Raw genomic sequence first — 19,312 nt, forward strand, 5'->3', positions numbered from 1 at the left:
AACTTCCCTGGGTTTTTAAAGTCATTATAATGTATTATAATATACATATTATATATTGCAATATATTATTTTATTTGCATTTTTTATGTTTAATTTCCTCTTCCCTTCCCTCCGATAATTAATTTAGCACCCACCCCTCTCCCCAAGGCATATAACCTGAATCTTCACCATTTGCTGAGAAATTGAGGTCATAAGAAATGAATCCCTCAAACTCCAGACTTTCTCCTTCCAGCTCTTCACAGCCAGATGCTCCATTTGGGCTCTTCCTCTCCTCCTCCTCTGCCTCACGACCCTTTACTTTTAATTATTCCCTCTCTCCTTTCTCTTCAATCTCCGCCTCTTACACTAGCAGGCTGTAAATCGCTCAAGTTTCCCATTCGAAAGTGGGAACAGCTCTCAAACACAAACTGTCCCCTTGTTACGGCTTATGGCTCTCCCAAAAAAGTAATTCACATTTTCAATCTCTGTTTTCTTCCCTCCTCAGCACACTAAAATTTGAACCCTGTTTCTATGACCCTGACCTGAATTTCTATGCCATACACGTGGAAAGACTGGTGTATATATTGATATATTAGTGACTATTTAGTTTTGTCTTCCAAAGGGGTAACTTTACTTAAATGATGCATTTGGCCATCTGATGAATCCCTACTTCCGAGAAATCCTCTAATGTCTTGACTTCTATAGGGTGATTCTCTTCTGGCTCATTTAGCCTCTATACCTGTCTTTTTGTGCTCGATTCAGTTCCTCTGCCTGCCTTGTAAGTATCCCCCCAGTGCGCTGATCTAAGCCTTCTCCTTTCACTTGGAAACTTCTCCCAAATGATCTTGTCCCCACTTGTGGTTTTTACCACAATGCGGAATTTGCACTACTGTGATGCCTCCCGATTGTATATTTCTAATATTAATTCTCTCCTGAGCTTCCAATTGTATATCCAACTGCCCAGTATATAGCCATATCTTGACATTCCACAGATATTTTAGGTTGGACATACCTAAAAACAAATTCACTATTGTATGTCCTCTCTTTGACTTGCACCTGCATTTCTTTTTCAATTTGTCTTCTCACCAATTCATTCAGTCATCTGATTCAGAAACATGGAAATCATCCTCACCGCTTCTCCTCCTTAACCCAGAGACACAACATTTCAGTCTTGCAGACTGTACTCTGTAAAAGGGGGGGAACAGGTCATGAGTTGGCAAACTTTTTCTGTAAAGGGTCAAATAGTAAATATTTTAAGCTTTGCAGACCATATTGTCTCTGTTGCCACTATGCAACTCTGCCATTGTAAAGTGACAGCCACTGTAGACAATGTGGAAACACATGAACTTGGCTGTGTCCTAATACAAGCTTATTTACAACACTGAGTGTAGTTTGCTGCAGTTTGCCATTTCTTGGGATAGAGTCAGGGTTGCTGAAATCCAACCTGTGTTCTTCTTGGCTAAACCAAGGACCCAGAGTGGGCAAATAAACTGTGTTATTGGGCTAGGGATCATCTTGCCTTTAGCCCCATCCCTGCCTCTAAATTTAATTATTTCAATTTTATTTTCCAAATATTTTTGGATACATACCTTCTCCTTTCCAAATTCACTGCCATTGCATAAGCTTAATTTTTAGACAGCATTTCAAAGGCTTCCTAATCTGACTTTATATCTTAAAATCCCAAAGCAAAGTTATCTTCTTAAAATTCAGATTGAACCATGTCACCAACATACATAAAAATAAAGTTCTTATGTAGTCAATAAAAAGCATATTTGATCTGATTTTCTCATCAAATCTTCCATCATCCTTTCTCTTGAACTTTATGTTCTAGTGACACTGAATCATCTGTAATCCCAAGAAGCGCAGTTATCTCTATTTATCCACTATCTCCTCTGTTTCACTGCCTTCCCATCTTAAAAGTTCCAACCAGAAAAGTCACTTTCAGACCCTACGACTGGCCCCAACTATCATATTTTTATGAACATTTCCCTTTAATTCCCTAGCACAGTTGACGGAATTAACCACTTCCTCTTCAGCTGGTTGCTAAGCTTACACATATCCTTAATTGAACATATTTTACTGCATTGGGTATGTCTGATTACATTTTATTTATCCCTTACTAGACCACATGCTCCTTCACTACAAGGACTGTATTTTAGTCACCTGTGTATCTGCAGTGCCTAGCATAGGGTACAGCAGATAGTGAATTCTCAATATCTGTTGATTGGAATTGACCTGAATTCTGCCTTAAGACTGAAATCTGAAAACAGCTACTACACGAAGCTGCTTCCCAGAGAGGTCTAAAATACTGAGACATTTTTATTTTTTGAATGCAGAAAGAACTCCCTGATCACTATAGACCTTGGATGGAAATTGCCAACCGACTTCCTCACTTGATTGGGAGTCACCAGCTTCGAGCTCAAGTGAACGAGGTAAAACGTTTTGTATTCTTCTCCTTAACCCCTTCTCACTACCCTATTTTCATCCTCACGCCATTTTCCTTTCTCAGCATTGTGGAGGTGGGTCAGCTGACCAATCACTGCTGTTGAGTTTAATCCACAAAACTAAAACTATCTCACCCTTCATGATGAGCAGAGTGACACTTGCTTCTGGTGTGACAAGTGTGTTTCCCTAAGATTTCCAGAGCTTGCACAGAACAGTTCCTGGAACCTACTGAGCACTTAACAAGCATGTGTTTAAACAAGGAAGACAGTCTGGTCGAGAGGTGTCAGGAAACCGATGAATAAGACCTAGCTGGGGAAGGACAGGCGTGAAAATTCTCAGTGCCCTCACGCCAAGCCACATGGTCAGGGCTCCCCTCCCCATGAGTGAAGCCACATTGATTTACTGTCGGTGTTTCACAGAATAGTTGAGTCAAGACACTTTCCCAGTTATAAAGTCAGGGTTGGCGGATTCTTCAGAAATCATTGATAAGTCTGTAAATGCCACATATGAGACAAGATGAGCAATGTTTCCCCAAAATATGTAAGGAACGGTGACAACTCCTTGATCCTGGGAGAACTGACATGACCCCACAGGAATAAGAAGAAGGTGTTATAGGAAGAACATAGATTTGACTCAGGAGGACCTGAGTTGGACTCTTGGTTTTATCACTTAGCCGCTATAAACTTTGACTTAACGAGTTACTTATTCTGTTTCCATATTTATAAAATGGGAGAAATTTGCGGCCCCTAGAATTGTTGTGAAAACTAAATGACTTTTGCAATAGTGCTTTTGTATTTCCTGCCACACAACCGTGTTTGATATATATATTTACATATAAACATATATCCCTCTCGTCTCTTCTCCATCTGTTTTAATCTCACCAGTTGGCGTGCCATGTGATTTTAGACATATAAGAGGTTTTCCCCTCCAAAATTCTCCTTCACTGACTTAGGCATATTTCATGTCTATAATTACAAATTCATTTAAAAATACTTATGGAATGTCTGCTAAGTGCAAGCACAAGGTTTAAAACCCTGCAAGAGATGTAAGACACTGTCTTCAGTGTCTATGAAGATGGGAAACTAAGCCTAAGAATTTATTTTCCTGCTGCCTAAAGTCTCATTAATATGACCAAAGAAATACAAAAAGAAGAAAAAAGGAGATATCTGAGTGAGGGAAAACAAGAGAAATGATGGAATAAAACCCTTAAGGAATTTTGTATCATATTAATCAAATTATATCAGATCCAGAAATGAGTCTATTGTACCCATGCCAAGCATTCAACCAAAGCAAAAGGAAGACCCCTGAGGCTCCCTCTCCCATCTCAGAGTAAGAGGGCACAGAGGCAAGGGGCAGTTTGCAGGAAGGTAGATTCAAGTTCAGTATGTGAACTTCACAGTCCTCTGTACAAGGCTTTCCTCGGGCTTTATGTAACTCAACCTCCATACACGAAGTGAAGAACTTGTTGAATTGGTGCTTCTCATATGTTAAGTGTCAACGAGGAAAGGCCAGGAGTGTCCAGCTAATTTCTGGTCACTGTAAACATGGGCATGGGGGATACAGCTCAGTACAGCAGTGGAATTAATCCCCCTGATACTTCTCCTGTGTTGAATAGTTTCTCTCCAGAAATTGTGTCTTGGAACCTGTGAAGATGACCTCATTTGGAAATAGGGTCTCTACAGATGTCATCAAGTTAAATAAGGTCGTGTGTGTTGTATTAGGGTGCACTCTAAGTTCGCTAGGCCTGGCATGCTTAGAGCAAGAAGGGAATTTGGACACAGAGACACAGATACACAGGTTAGAACATCATGTGAAGATGGAGGCAGAGACTGGAGTGATGTATCTACGGTCCCTTAAAGTATGCCAAGAGTTGCTGGCAACCACCTGAAACTTGGACTGAAACAGGGAACAGATTCTCCCCCGAGAGCTTCCAGAAGGAACAAACCTCACAAACACCTTAATTTCAGACTTTCATCTCCCAGAATTGTGAGAGTACAAATTTCTGTTGTATTCCTTCTTTGGGGCAGCCCTAGGAAACCAATATAACATCCGTGGCCAGTCCCTATGCTTCTAATTAGTTCTAAAACAACTAACTGGATAGAACCACTCTTTAGACTTCACCACCACAGATGGAGACTGAATCAATTGGAAAACCGTCCTGAGAAGCAAATACTATGGCTTCCAGGACCACACATAGAGCTACAGACTAAGACATTTGTCCTCGAGGCCTTTACTTGGCACAGACAAGACAAAAAGTGAATTTACACTTCTAATCTCACAGTACCTCCAGGCCAACCACCTTACTCTTAAGAAAGCCCCCAAGGCCCCTATCCGTATGTTGGTAAAAAACAAAACAAGGCAGACAAAAACTTGTTAACTGGCTTAGACTCAACCATCTTCTTCCAGGAAGGGTCCCCCTTCTCCAGCCTTCTGGGACAAAACACTACAGACAACTGATGGGCTCACAGGAAGCTCACAAGTATTCTGGAAACATGATAAGGGAAGCTCTATTACTTACTAATTCTGATAACCCTGGCCTCCATTCCTGAACACGAATGGATAACCCCAAATGACCAAACGATATGAAGAGAATAAGCAAGTCAAGAAGGACGAGGGAGAGACAGGACATTTGGTCTCCGACAGAAGCCAAAAGATGAGATCAGTGCTTTTAAAAATTGAATTAATGTCTTCAGTATATGTACTTCATAAAAATAAAGTTGCTCTGTAAAAGGAACTATTGGAAAGCAAAGAAATAAACAAGAAGCTCAATATCAACCCGAATAAATGAGGGAAACATTGATTGTAGAAAAATAATGGTGATTTAGGGACTTCTTGAAACGGTTTTATAAAGCAGGAAGCAAAAATTAAATGCCAACATCAGAAAAAGAAAAGTATATGAAAAAGAGAAATGGATCATCTAAATTCCACAAAATAGAAGTCCCACAAGCAGACTAGTGTGGGTGAAGAAAAAGCAAAGCTTTAAACACGTAAAAACAAAAATTTTCAGATCTTATGAAAGATTGGAGTATTTCTATCAGAAAGACAATGGGGGCAGGAGACCACCCATAGATATCCTGGTGAAACTTCAGAGTTTCTAGAATAAGAGGAAAGTTTTGCAAGTCTTAATCAGGAAGGAAGAAAAATGAAACTAGGTGACTTACAGAGAAACATAGGACTATGTATCTATGTTAATAAGTACTAAAAGGCAATTTAAAACCTATTTGAACAGCTAACATTTTTTTAAAACTCTGGCAACATCAAACACTGGTGAGGCTATATAGCAAAAGAGACTCTACTTCACTTTGCTGATGGGAATGCAAAATAGTCTGGCAGAATCTTTTAAAGGCAAACATCGACTTACCATATGACCCAGCAATCACATTCCTAAGTATTTACCCAAATAAACTGAAAATTTATGTTCATGGAAAAGCTTGTGTGTAAATGATCCCGTAAACCGGAAACCACCAAGGTGTCCCTCAACAGGGGAATGGTTAAACTGAGTACAATGGCCTGAATGTTTGTGTGGTCCCCAAATTCATATGTTGAAATCCTAATCCCCAACATGATGTTGTTAGGAGTGGGGCCTTTGGGAGGTGTATTAGTCAGCGTTCTCCCAAGAAACAGAACCAATGGGAGATACAGAGATATATAGAAAGAGATTTATTAGGAGTGATTGACTCACATGATTATGATTATAGAGTCTGAGAAGTCCCACAATCTTCCTTCTACCTGCAAGTTGGAGGCCCAGGAAAGCCAAGAACCAGAGGAGCCAGTGGTGCAATTGCTAATCCGGGTCTGAAGATCCAAGGACTAGGGGTGCTAATGTTGGGGGAAGATGGCTGTCCCAGTTAAACCAGAGAGCAAATTCACCCTTTTTCCACTTTTTTGTTCTATTCAGGCCCTAAACAGGTTGGATGATGCCACCCGAATTGGTGAGGGTGATGTGCTTTACTCAGTCTCCCAATCTCTTCCAGAATCTCTTCCAGAAACATCCTCAAAGACACACCCAAAAATAATGTATCTGGGCATCCCTTAGCCCAGTCAAGTTGACACATCAAATTGACCAACACAGAAGGCAATTAGGTCATGAAAGTAGAATGGGATATTCATAAATGGGATGAATGCCCTTATAAAAGTGACCCCAGGGCTCTCTGGCCCTCTTTTGCTGTCACGTGAGGATGAAGCAAGAAGACAGAAGAATGGTTCTCACCAGAACCCAATCATGCTGCCACCCTCATCTTGGACTTTCAGCTTCCAAAACTGTAAGAATCAAATTTCCATTGTTTATAAGCCATCTAGTCTATGGTACTTTGTTACAGCAGTCTGAACGAAGACTCCAGTATTCATACATTAGAACGCTATACAGTGACAAAAATGAATAAGCTATTGATTTATTCAACCATATGGATGAACCTTAAATACATTTTGCTAAATGAAACATGTCAGAACCAAAAGGCTATACATATTGTATGATTCCAAAAAGTTCGTTCGGTTAGTGAATATGTTGGTCAATAAAGTTCTTCGTGAAAATGAAAAATGTCTTTTATTTGTACTTAAAACCAAACGAACTTTTTGGCCAACCCAATGTTAGGATGAATAAATAAGTAAATGAATGGTGGATAATATTTCACCATCAGAGATGAAAGTTATAAGTTAGCAAGGGGGGAAAGATAAGATCAACCTGTGACACCAGATTAGAGTTGGAGACGTCTGACATGTTTAGCATTTTAGCATCATATATACATATGATGCTAAAACGTCTATATATATATATACATACACACACACACACATTTTGTGGATATATAGATGGATAAACAAACATTATATGTATGTGTACATAATATGTGTATACACACACACAGGACACACACACACATTTCCTAGCTTTGCCCACTGTGAGGATCTAGAAACAGTGGCATTCCAGTAGCAAAGAGCAAACCCAGTGTCCATTTATTGGAACTCTTTTCCAATAAATGGAACTGGGGCTTCTCGGAGAAAGAGCTGATTATAAATCCGGAACAGGGAAAAATAGAAGGTGACCCCAGAACATCTTGGGACCTTACTCCTTTACCTTGAGGCTGCAGTGTAGGTAGCCAGTAGCCACTCATGGCTACTGAGCACTTGAAATGTGGCCAGGACAAATTGGCATGTAAGATACTCACTGGAATTTGAAGACTTACTATAAAAAGAGAGGATGAAAATCTCGATATTTTTAATATTGATTATGTGTAAACATTTTGCATACATTGGCCTAGATAAAATGTTATTAAACCCAATTCCACCCGGGGCTTTTTTGTTTTTTGTTTTTTGCTATTTTTAAAATGTGGCTGATAGAAAATGTAAAATGACAAGTACGGCTCTCATATTTCTTTCGGTCAGTGCTGACTTCAGAGGGCAGGGCTGTGGTCAGCAGAACTGAACTAGCACCCTGGCTCAGTCCCTTCCTGGCTCTGTGGCTCTGGGAAAATATCTTACCCTCTCTGACCCTCAGTTTTGGCCTGTGGGTTTGGGGGAAGATGGAGTACCAACCTGCCTGGGACGCTTTTCTCACCATGCCTTGGACACTTTAGTAATTGCCTTAGAATAAGTACTGAAGAAATAACTGAATACATTATAACTGTGGTTATAATTCTCAGGCTAGCTCCTGTTAAAATGCAACATCTCAGCAATCCCTCCAATAGACACACACACACACCCTAAGGCACAGAACCTTCGCGATTCTATCTCAGAGCCAATTTTAAGGGCGAAATAAGCAGTCTGGCACAGTGAGGACAGACTCAGAAAGGTTGCCCCCTAGGGGCCAGCGGAGGAAGGATTCCCATCGGGGAGGCTGGCGCTCCGGATGCCAGGCGCTGGGCTTAGGGAACCGCGGTCCCAGCCCACTTGTCACTCATCGTTTAAGAGCCCGGAGCTTAAAGAGATACACACATCCACCGCCGCCCCTTCTGGCGCTTCGGACGGACCCTGGAGAGGGGCACCTGGGAAGAACTAGATCAGACTGTGTCTAGAGCTGGGGAAGGGATAGGGGACGGAGGAAAGCCGAGGGGGAGGTACAGGGAAGCTGGAGCTCAGAGGCAGTTGACGGCAACCGAGACAGGCAGGGCTGGCGGGGGCAAAACCGAGAAACTGGTAATATTTGCTTAGTCAAGGCTGTCAGTAATAACTAACTTGTGTACAGGGTGTTGCTTTCAACGACATCAACTTTACACCTGTCTATGACGCATCTTGACAGGGAGGGAGCGGGCGTGGAGAGGTCACAGGGTCACGGAGAGTGTTCGGATGAGAACGAACAACCTCTTGGTAAGGGATTTGATCGAATTCCTAACTCCACTGGCATCCGGTGTACTCGTTTACCTACGAATTAAACAGAGTAAACAGAGACAGTAACGCCCGCAGCAGCAGGGCTGTTATTAGGGTTAAATTGTACCCGTTATGCAGAGGTGCTTTGATAAGGCAGGATTGTAAAAGTTGCCCCGGGAGACTCCCGTTTAATAAATGATGTCAGTCTCGGGACTGAGTTATTCTAGAACACTCTAACCAAGCGGTCAGTGATGGTGACCAGCGTCCGGCACAACCATGGGGCCAATTTGGTGTAGGTACTTCGTGAACAATATCATCTGGGATACCTCCTCTACCACAGTGTCCTAAGATCAGGGCAGAAAGGGGGGTGTGTGGGTGTCCGGCACTGAAATATAACCCCTTCAAGCCACAGAACCCCTACACCCTTCACACCCCTGCCGCGGGTAATCTCTGGAAATTCTCTTGGACAGATGCCCCTCTTGAACTGTCAGTTCCTCACGGGTTACCGGGAACAGCGGCTGGCACACCTGGTCCTAACCTTTATTACCATGGGATATGTCTGGCAGGATGGAGAGGCACAGCCCAAAGAGGTAGGGACAAAGGGACACCTGTCTTGTCATCTGGCAGGCCTTCTGCACCTGGAGGACGCTGTCTACACTGTTTGCCTGGAAAGTGGGTCCTTTCTTGTTCTTTCCTTTGGGTATGAGGTGAAGGAAGGGCAAAGGGCCCATTTAAATGAAAACACCTTTTTCCCCTGGCCAGGAGGTTCATTTTCCTTAGAACTGGTAGCCCTCTCATTAGTTTTTGAATTTTGTTTTTTCTGGCACCCACCCTCTTCCAAGAATTGTGAAGAGCTGCATTTGAAGGCAAGTTCTGAGGTGTCCTAGAAAACTTAATGATTTCCATTTTACAGCAGTTTGTGCTCTTATACACATCCGTAATCACAGTCAATGTTCACAATCCCATAAGGTAAGTACAGCAATGCTGTGCCCATTTTACAGATGGCTGAGGACTACAGGAGTTAAATTCCTTGCCCAAGGTCAGACGGCAAGTTCGTGGAAAATCCAGGGCCACAACTCAGACCTTCTGATTTCACTAACGTAACCTTCTTTCCCCAGAGGGGAAAAGCACCGTTGCCATTTATAACACTAATCTTACTTTCTTTAATGTTGCTTGCTATCTACCAAATATTGGTCTGTGTCTCTAAATACTTCATGTAAGTCTCTTCTGAATCTTTTCATAACTTTTTAGTTTCAATCTGAAACTTGAAATGTGAAATTTTTGTTTCACTAACTGCAGTATAAATTCCCATTCGTTTTATTTTCTTATAAATGGACATTCTCCAGAAATTAGGGTGTTACCCTTGTTCTAGTACTTCCTGCTTGAGTCAGCAGCCTGTGCTAATTTTGTTTGCTTGGTTGATTCTGCCTTTTCTCTCTCAAGTAAATACAGGAGACTCCCAGTGAGAAAAAGAAAGGAAAGTAAGAAAGGAGAGAAGAGGAAAGCATAGAGCTGCTTCAGACTCTTTAAAAGGAGTCATGTGTCAGATGTCGGAAAGTCTGAGATCTAGGCACATGTGACAGGACATCCCAATGGGCTTCCCTCCTCCTTCTGTTCTCCAAACCACAATCCTCAATCAGGGGAAGGGGTGGGAGCCCCCTGTCACACCCCACCCCCACCTCGGGCCACCTCTTACCTTCTTTGTTATCTCCTCCTTTAACTTCTTCACTATGGAGACACCTCACTTCTGCGCTGCCCTCCTCATCCACTGCCCCCCAAGGGGAGTTGGCCTTAGGTTTGAATCTGAAAACTCTTTAAAGCTCTTTATTGTTTTCTACCTGAGAAACAGTTCTGTCCCAACTCTCTCTAAAAATCTAAGGGAAAACAAAGGCAGAAGCTGGACTTCTCTGAGTAGATTAAGGGGAAGGAAAATGGAAGTGGGAGACAGGAAGCGTAAGAATGTTCTTTTGGATCTGGACTAATTTAGCCTTGTTCGTGGTTGGAGTCTCCCACTGGCACCCCCATGGGTCGGGGTACTTTTTCTGGATTTGGGGGCATATAGGGTTCTTTAGAGTGTCCTAGGATAACTCAGGGGTTGAATGGGGACTGTCTTGAGGTGACTTACTTGAAGTTGTTATTGGGTTTGATGAAGCGTTCTATCCTTCCCATCCCTCTCCCTGAGGAGAGGACACACACACACACACACACACACATACACACACACACACGCACGCGTGTGTATACAAACACATACGCATATGCTCCTAAAACTAAGACTATACACAAAAACACACATATATCTAGATAGCTACATATCTCTATGTATCTCTTTATCTGGAGATATATATATACGTAGAGAGAGAGATTTTTTCCCACTGCTCATCAACTCAGCCCCCATTTATGCTTAAACATTTGCTCAGGCTCTTCTCTGCACAATAGTCAGAGATTATTTTATACTATATGTGTAAGTGTGTGTGTTCCAGCTTTGTAATTTTCGTATATATTTCAGACCATACTCATAAACAATATATCCACCAGGTTGTTAACAGAATAAACATGAGAGTGAGGTGTGTGCATACGGATCCCTCATATAATTCCAGCTTTATCCCCGGCTTGTTGCTCTACCACAAGATTGCCAGAATAAAAGACAGATTGCTTCCTCTGCTGCATTCTTTCTAGAATGTGCTAATTGTCTGGATTTATATCTGCAAGGTTCTGCCGAGAACCCTTGCCCTTCCCTTGGTCGAGGTCTCCAGGAACTTGGGGCTCCCTCCTATCCTGCTTCACTCGGACTTGGTTCTGGCCAACTGGGCTACTAGGAACCCGGGAAGGTAAGAGCGGGAGAGGGTGTTTGGGATTTGCACAGATTAAAACCGAGTAAGGGAGAGTCTTGACTTTTCCTTCTCTCTGCAGGAAAAATCCAGGCTTTGTCAGCTATTTTGTGATTAGAGATGTTCATATTTATTACCTGATTTATGGTGCCAAAGAAGGGGTGAACTTGAACACAAGTTCAAAAATCACAGTTCCCAGGAGTTTCCTCTCAACCCACTCTGAAAACATTGGGGCAGCGAATTACAAGTATATAAAAGGAGCACGATCAATGGTCAGGATGGCCACAGGCTAAATGCTCTGGGGCTGATATGTAAGTTGAGATCTATCTCCCTCTTTGTCACTCCGAGGACTGTAGGGGAGGAAAACCTTGCCCTTCTTCCCATTTAGGCTGCTTAGCTGGTCTAATAATCAAATTGACATCAGATAGGTGAACAGGAGAAAAACAAATTTAATTTTATACGTATTAGAGCCCCACAAAAATATGAGACTCGAAGATGCGACTAAAGCCGGAAGCTTGTATATCTTCTAGATGAGGAAGCAATGCATTTATGAAGAATTGACAAGACACAGGCTTTTGGGCTTGGGTTAGCTAACTAGGGAAGAAGTAACAAGGTTTGTTTATACAGGCTTCTCAGCCCTGAATTCCTGTCTCTGGTGATAAGGCTGTCTCTCTACTTCCTGGTACAGGGAGGGCGCCTTCACATGGGAGATTTATTTCCTACTTTCAGGGGCACAAAGAGGTCCGAGTGTCCTTTTGGCACCTGCTGTTTCTCAAGTACCTTTAATTCAAAATAATCAATACACCTAAGTGGCATATTTGGGGTGGCCTATTCTGCTCCCCTCAGGCCCACGGTCTAGTCACAACCCGTGACATCCACACTGTGCACGATGTGTGTGTGTCTGCACGTGCATTTGCACACAAGTGGGCATGCCTGTGTCCACGTGACCCTAGAAGGCTTATCAGGTTTGCAAACTGATTTGTTCTTTTCTTTTTCTTTCCTTTTGTCAATAACTGAAATTGGACTAGACCCCTGGAAATCAGGTAAGTTCTCAGAAATCCTTCATTCACTTTAGGATCCTTGCTAACTGTAAAAGCTTACAATAAAACCAACAAGCAAAAAAAGAGAAAGCATACCACATTGTATGTATAGTACATAAAACATATAAAAATGCATGAAAAAATAGTAGAAGGAAATGTGCCCCAAATCAACAGCCCAAAAGTTAACAGTAGTTGTCTCTGCTTTGTAGAGATTAAGGGATTAATTTTCTTTACTACATTTTCCTATTTGTACATAATAAAACAAGTAAAATGCGATGTAAGAAGAGCAAAAAAACAAACCAAAACTCCCCAAAACACCAAAACTTCACCAGTTCTCCAATTCTCTGTGATTTTTTGAAGTCTAATGATCTGAGAAAGATCTCTGGTCTCACTATAACTTCTCTGAAAGGCCAAATTGCAGGCTGTGGTTGCTACAGCTACAGAATCCCTTTGAAATATTACATAGACTAGAGCTCGTGGGGTAAGTCTGGTGCAGATGTTCTTAGGCTCCTGTTTCCCCAGGGAGCACCGTTAACCTCTAAGTTGACACTGCTTCTCCGGTCACCAAACCTCAGCTCAATAAAGGGGCTCAGTATAAAAGCTGTAGCTCAGAAGATGGAGAGATGAAGCATGAAGACCCCATTTCCCACACTAATGTGACTCTGCTGAAACTACGGGGGTCCCTGACTGAGTTATCTTTTGTGTTTGTTTTTCACGTCTTCTCATGTTTTAGAGGCAGAAGTGATTTATGGAATGAGGTTTTATGTTTTGTAGACGAGATCCACCTCTGGGCTATTTGAATCCGTGTGATAACAGGTCATTTAAGAATGATCCCTCTATAACAGTCTTCACCTGTCACTATTATAATACAGAATTTGGGGGAAAAATTGACTAATTAGAGAGAGCACCAGCCTGAGGTATGAAACTGTTCTGGACCAGGTCCAGTGACTAACCAGCTGGGTGCAATTGGGGAAGCGATTTTGCTTCTTTGGGCAAAAAGGAGCATGGAATTAGCTGTTGCCTGTGGTCACTGCAGCATTAAGACACTGTGTTCCTAACAGGAAGGGTGTGATGGGCCCCGGACTGGCCCTGTAAAGAATCAGCCCTACTTGTCCGCTCGTGCTTTAGCAGTTCCACAGCAGGAGCGGGGACGGGGGGTGGGGGGGGGGCGATGATCTACGACCATCTGGGCCATGATAGACTTTGGGAGTCCTCAGGTGAACTTGGGCTGGAGCAGATCTGTCTCTTTCCCACCTGAATGTTGTTGGAGGGAACATGCCCATCCTCGGGCTGCCCTGTGGAGAGGAGAACGTCAACCTCTGGTTCCACCTTGGACTAACAGCTCCCCCTGACTCGAGGCCACCGCTGGGCCCTGCATACTCACTGTGTCCAGACCTTTCTAACCACATGGTCATCTCCCTCCCAAGGAACTTGGACCCCATTTTCTTATTCCCTGGGGGAGAAAGCCTCCGTGGTTTTATACTGGTGACTGTTTTGGTGGAGAAAGCAGCTGTACCCGGGATTAAGGTATCTTCCCACTCACAGACTTTTTTTTTCTAAATGAAAAGTCAGTCTGAGCTTTGCTTCCCACCCAGGCCCTTTCCCTGCAGCGAATTCATCAATATAGGCCTCATCTTACTTGGTTAGTTGAGCAAAGAGATTTAAGTTCTGGCCCACAGAGGTATCTACCTTTCCTCAACTACTGAAAACACGCAGTTGACCGTTTGCCCTCAACAAACAAGCATTGTTCTAGGCGATGGGAGATCTGGGGGAATAAGACGGACATTGCTCTGGCTTCCACAAAGGCTCAGGATTCAGTGGAGGAGGGTGCATCGATATAGGGAGTAACATGAAAAAACGTGCCGTGTTTCATGAAAAGACGTCTAAAACCTAATTCAGACTTGAAGGGTCGGGCAAAGCTTTCCAAGGGAAATGACAGGTCTGAAAGTTAATACCTGAGTAATGTAAAGGAATTAAGCAGAGAGAGAGAGACAGAGAGACAAGAGACAGAGAGATATGCAGATGCCTGGAACTACCGTACAAGGGCTCTGAGTTAAAGTGAACCATCCTTGAGATTACCTAGCCCTGGGGGTTGTAAACTTGAATTCCTTTAGGGGTCAGGCAGGTCCCAGAAAGGTCAGGTGTCTGCCGGAGAATCCATGCCCTGCCTGAAGATATTGAAGTTAGATTTCTGTCCTTCCTCACCACCTTCCCTGGTAAGCATATTTTGGGTGCCTACTGTTATCTACTGTAGGGTGACCAGATTGGGCTACAATTATTAGAGCTCCCTCTTGCACTCTGAGAAGTGAAACTATGTGGTCACTTTACTTCTCATCCGTGTGTTTATTCCATAGAAAGATACAGAATAAAATACTGGTCTTCCAAATATAGCTCAGATAAGGTCGAGACTGCTAATGAATGGGGGGTCTGAGCTGAGGGCCCCGCAGATTCTGATTTTCTGTAAGACAGAGCTCAGGGGTGAGGCCGTCCTGAGTCAAGACGCAGGAGTAGAAAGAAGCCTCATGTGTAATAACTCAAGAAGCAGAAAGGAGGAAAATGACAGAGTGAGGCCCCTGAGAGGCACAAGAAGTGTCAGCCAGTGGAAAGATCCAGAAAGACCTAACCAGGTCCGTCTGGGAGGTGACCAGGAAGATTCTCCTTTGAGAAGGACCTCACGGCAAATGTAGTTTAGGGGCACTCCCTGGGGAGCCCTGTCACGCAGTCCGGCAGGCTGAGGGCGGCCCTTCCTGGATCCCCCATCTCTGAGGCTCACTGCATCTCAATGGGCCTTCAGTGAAAGCTAATGCATTGTGACACCGAATGTCATCCCCAGGCCCTTGTTCAGGCAGTGAATGCCGTCTTGCTGCCCAGCCCAGACTCCCTGCTCCAAGCCCTGCAGCAACTGAGGATCTCCATTCAGGACATCACCAGAGCCTTGGGACAAATGCATGGTAAGGGGCTCCTGAAGGCGGAGGGATCACTTGCGGGGGAGAAAGGACCTGGAGGTTGGCAACGTCCATGAGATGGCACTGCTGTGCTAGCTTTGTTTTAGGTAACTGCCGCTCATACTATTAAAAAATGATCTCTCAGTTGGCAGGGATATTCTCCTGGTTTAGTCTTTCTTTCTATTTTCTTGTGATTAGGCTAATTTCCTCTGTTCCGCTGTCATGTATTTCTTTGTGTGTTGAGGTCTTGCACGAAGCTTGGGAGGAGGGGAGGGGCACACAACATGGCTTGTACCTGCTTTACCCAGCAGTGACCCTGGTACCGGAGGACATGACTGACCTTGGCTTCTTCAGTTCTCCTCTGTGGCCGGTGCAGGATGGGTCACCACAACTGTGGCCACTTAAGGGGCCCACCCTTCCTGCAACTGGTTACATATTATTCTGTCAACTGCCTTCCTCTCCAATGTCTGGGCAGCTCTTCAACTTCCCCTAGCAGAAGAATCTCAAAAATTTAAGGGGGAAAATAGGTGTGATCGGTTTAACAAGGGAAAAGCAGCTAAGTATCAGTTTCCCTAAGTCCTTCTTCACTGGAAAACAAAACAGATTCTGGAAAAAGAGAGTGTTTATAGGAAACAGGACAGGAGGGAGGGAGCCGGAGACGGGATGGTGCTCAGCTTTATGACTTTTCATTAAAAGGATAGATTTCTTTGTCATCCCAGACTCTCTGGGAAGTCCATCTGAAGTCACAGCGTTATGTATTCTTTCCATTTCAATGTCCCTGTTTTACACGTTTGACTCACATCTCCCCATTTCCCTGATTTTTAATTTTAAAGTCCTCCCGATCACACTAATAGGTCTCCTGCCAAACAAGCTCTCCCAGCTTAGTGAGATGGATTTTAGTTTTGCAAGATACCCTTCGTTTATTACTCAGGATGTCAAGACCACTAGAGGGACATTGCAAGGTCTTCAGATCGTACGAATAAACAGAAGTGAGTGGTTTGGAAGGTCACAGGAGGCCCTCCACCCTGTCACGGGGCATGTCCCAGTAAAGTGGCACAGCCCTGTCTGGCTCTCACACGCTTCCCTAGCACTCATTTTCAAAGTCACTTATTCAGCCCAGGCCAACCCTAATGCTTTCTGGATCATCCTCTGCAGGAGGTCTGATGGCCTGGGCAGGTGATGGGGTGATTTCCCTTGTGTCCCCCAAAGGCAAATTTTCCCACACAGACATCATGTATTTTAAAGGTTTCACTACTAGTCACTGCAGTGAAATAGATGAATGTATCAGCCTGCGGTTTTCAAAGATGGCCACAACAACACCATCCATCCTCAGGGCTCCTTTACAACGTGGCCTGGATATTCCTCTCGTCAAAGCCTGTGTCCTGGCTTGTGACGTAGGCGGGCTTGTGACACGCTCACGATCAGTAGAACTCAGCGGAAGTGACACTGCGTGACCTCCCAGACAAGGCTAGAAGAAGTGATGCAGCTGCCACCCTGTAGACTGGGCCACCGTGTAAAAAGTCCATCTACTCTGTGGCCACCGTGGCTGTGAATGAGGGTGTCAAACCACACAGGGAGGCCAACTGTAGGTGCTCCATTTAGCACCTAGCACAGGGGCGAGTAAGCCCTCAGGTGAGTCTAAGTTCCCACTTGCCAGGCATCCTTACTCTTCCATCTCCTCAGCTGAGGACCCAACCACTGTGAAGAAGAGACAGGCCATCTCCACTGTGTCTCGCCCCAATTCCTGCCCTGAGTCCACGAGTGTAATACGACGGTTATTCTGTGCCACTGAGTTTGGGGTGGTTTTTTATGCAGCCACAGTAACCAGAAAGGTGAAATTATAAAAATGATAACAAACAATAAAAACTGCAAGGTGTAAGGAATCGCACGGATTTTTTAGTGATTGATTGTGGTGTATGGTTGTTGAATTTCTTCTGCCTGATAAATAGAGCCCAGCTGCACTGCTTTCCTCCCCCAGATGGAGCTTACCCAACGATTCCTGTTTCTGAGCCAAACTTTAGCACGAATTGTGTACTCCCTTCCTCTATAAACCCTCCTTTCCAGGAATTTTCAAAGTCACGCCTAAAGATGTGGTAATTCTAATATTTGAAACTGGTTTCTGTTTCCTTCTTGTTTTTTAACCTTTTCTTTCTTTTTCAGTCCTCACGGTGGTTGTCATTTTTTTTTTCTATGCTTGATTTTGTGTTCACCTTGTAATGTTCGTTGCCTTTGAAACATCATTTGTAGGCAGGTTTTGGGGACTAGGAGAGAGAAAGATTTGTATTTGGTTCTTCCTGGTTCTTTGGAACTCTAAAATTCTGCATCATCTTAAATCATGTTGAACAAGTAAGGACCCGACAACTGAACTTGGGCTAAAAATGTGCCAAAGGAAAGGTCACAGCTTTTCAGGGACAGATTATTTTTTTAATCCTCTTTGGCTTGGTGCCAAAGTTAGTTCTAATTCTGTCTCCTGTGGCAAACGGGGGTACAGTGGGGCCCTGATTCACTCGGAGGTTGTGAGTATAGGCATTTGGGGCTCCGTGGATAATATGAGGAGGTTCTGGTGCAAAATTCCTCACCAAAGCTGGGACCAGGGCCCCCATCGTACAGAGAAGCCACTAAACCAGAGCCCTGGCGAACCTGGATGGGCAAGTGATTTCAGGGAAAACTCTCTCTGCTGGTCTTGTTTTCTACCTCCCTGGGTTTCTGCTTTCCCTTGCAATTTTTGCTTGGTGGTTCCTTGCTGTCTTTTGAGCTCTTTGATTGCCTTTAGGATGTTTTCACATTTATCCAGCTTTTTGTTGTTGTTGTCAGGGGAAGGATAGGTCCAAGTAAAACAACATTCCATTACAACAAAGGGAAGTCTCTTTCTGGAGTACTGTTGGCATCTCTTCCTTTCCCTGTGTTTCCACCATCACTTCCTCTGCACCTGGCTATCTTCATCTCCTGCCAGCACTCCTGCAGTGGCCTTCTCAATCCTTTCTCTCATCTGTCCTTTACCTAGTCGAATCCATGCTCTGCACAGAAGCCTGAATCAACTTTTAGGAGTGCAGATCGGTTGCAACACTTTGACTCTTAAAACCCTCCAGTTGTCCTCTTGGCACAGTCCAGTATGGTAACCTTTAGCCACACGCGGCCACTGAACACTTGCTATATGGCCGGTGTGACTGAGGAACTAAATTTTTAATTGTATTTAAATTTAACTAATTGAAATTGAAGTCGAAAAACTGAATCAGTGTCAAATGCTTTTCTGATAGACACAGCTTCATTGTTAGAAAGATTACCTTTCACTTAACTGTTGAAAATTCAGCATCCGAATTAAAATGCACTCTAAGTATAAAATAAATTTTAAATCTATAAGAATATACCCAGGATTTCAAATAATTATTTTTGAAAACCACATTAATAATTTTTATATTGATTACATACTGAAATGATAATATTTTGGATATTTGGAGTTAACTAAAATAGAGTATTGATATTAATTTTTCCATTTTTTTTTTTACCTTTTGAAATATGGCTACTAGAAAATTTAAAACTACACGTGTCTATCACATTAGATTTCAACTGAAAGCACTAGTTTATCCATTATTCTAAGGATAAGGCCAAAATCCTTAACCTATTCTGCAAGACCCAAGATGAACTGACCCCAGGCTATTTTAATTTTAATTTATCTCACATCATCTTTCCCTTCACTTATTCTTTCTGACACTAGCTTTTAGTTCCTGAAAAGAACTTTTTCCACTTCAAGGCTTGTGTACGCACTATT

General features: G+C 43.3%; 1 protein-coding gene across 6 annotated transcripts in view; it reads left to right on the forward strand.

Annotated features, from left to right (window-relative positions):
• IDO2 (indoleamine 2,3-dioxygenase 2) overlaps positions 1-19,312 on the forward strand; it is a 47,346-nt gene that overhangs the window by 15,414 nt on the left and 12,620 nt on the right. For 3 of the 6 annotated variants that reach the window (XM_082444181.1, XM_082444176.1, XM_082444179.1), the window contains exons 2-7: positions 2,316-2,411; positions 9,198-9,317; positions 11,440-11,558; positions 12,587-12,601; positions 14,026-14,125; positions 15,432-15,549. In XM_082444181.1, the coding sequence (XP_082300307.1) occupies positions 2,316-2,411; positions 9,198-9,317; positions 11,440-11,558; positions 12,587-12,601; positions 14,026-14,125; positions 15,432-15,549 (568 nt within the window). The remainder of the gene's footprint in view (positions 1-2,315; positions 2,412-9,197; positions 9,318-11,439; positions 11,559-12,586; positions 12,602-14,025; positions 14,126-15,431; positions 15,550-19,312) is intronic. The other 3 variants (XM_082444177.1, XM_082444178.1, XM_082444180.1) reach the window with 3 other exon arrangements.

Source organism: Balaenoptera physalus (genome assembly GCF_965194825.1).
Source record: "Balaenoptera physalus genome assembly, chromosome: 21".
NCBI classification, from domain to species: Eukaryota; Metazoa; Chordata; class Mammalia; order Artiodactyla; family Balaenopteridae; genus Balaenoptera; species Balaenoptera physalus.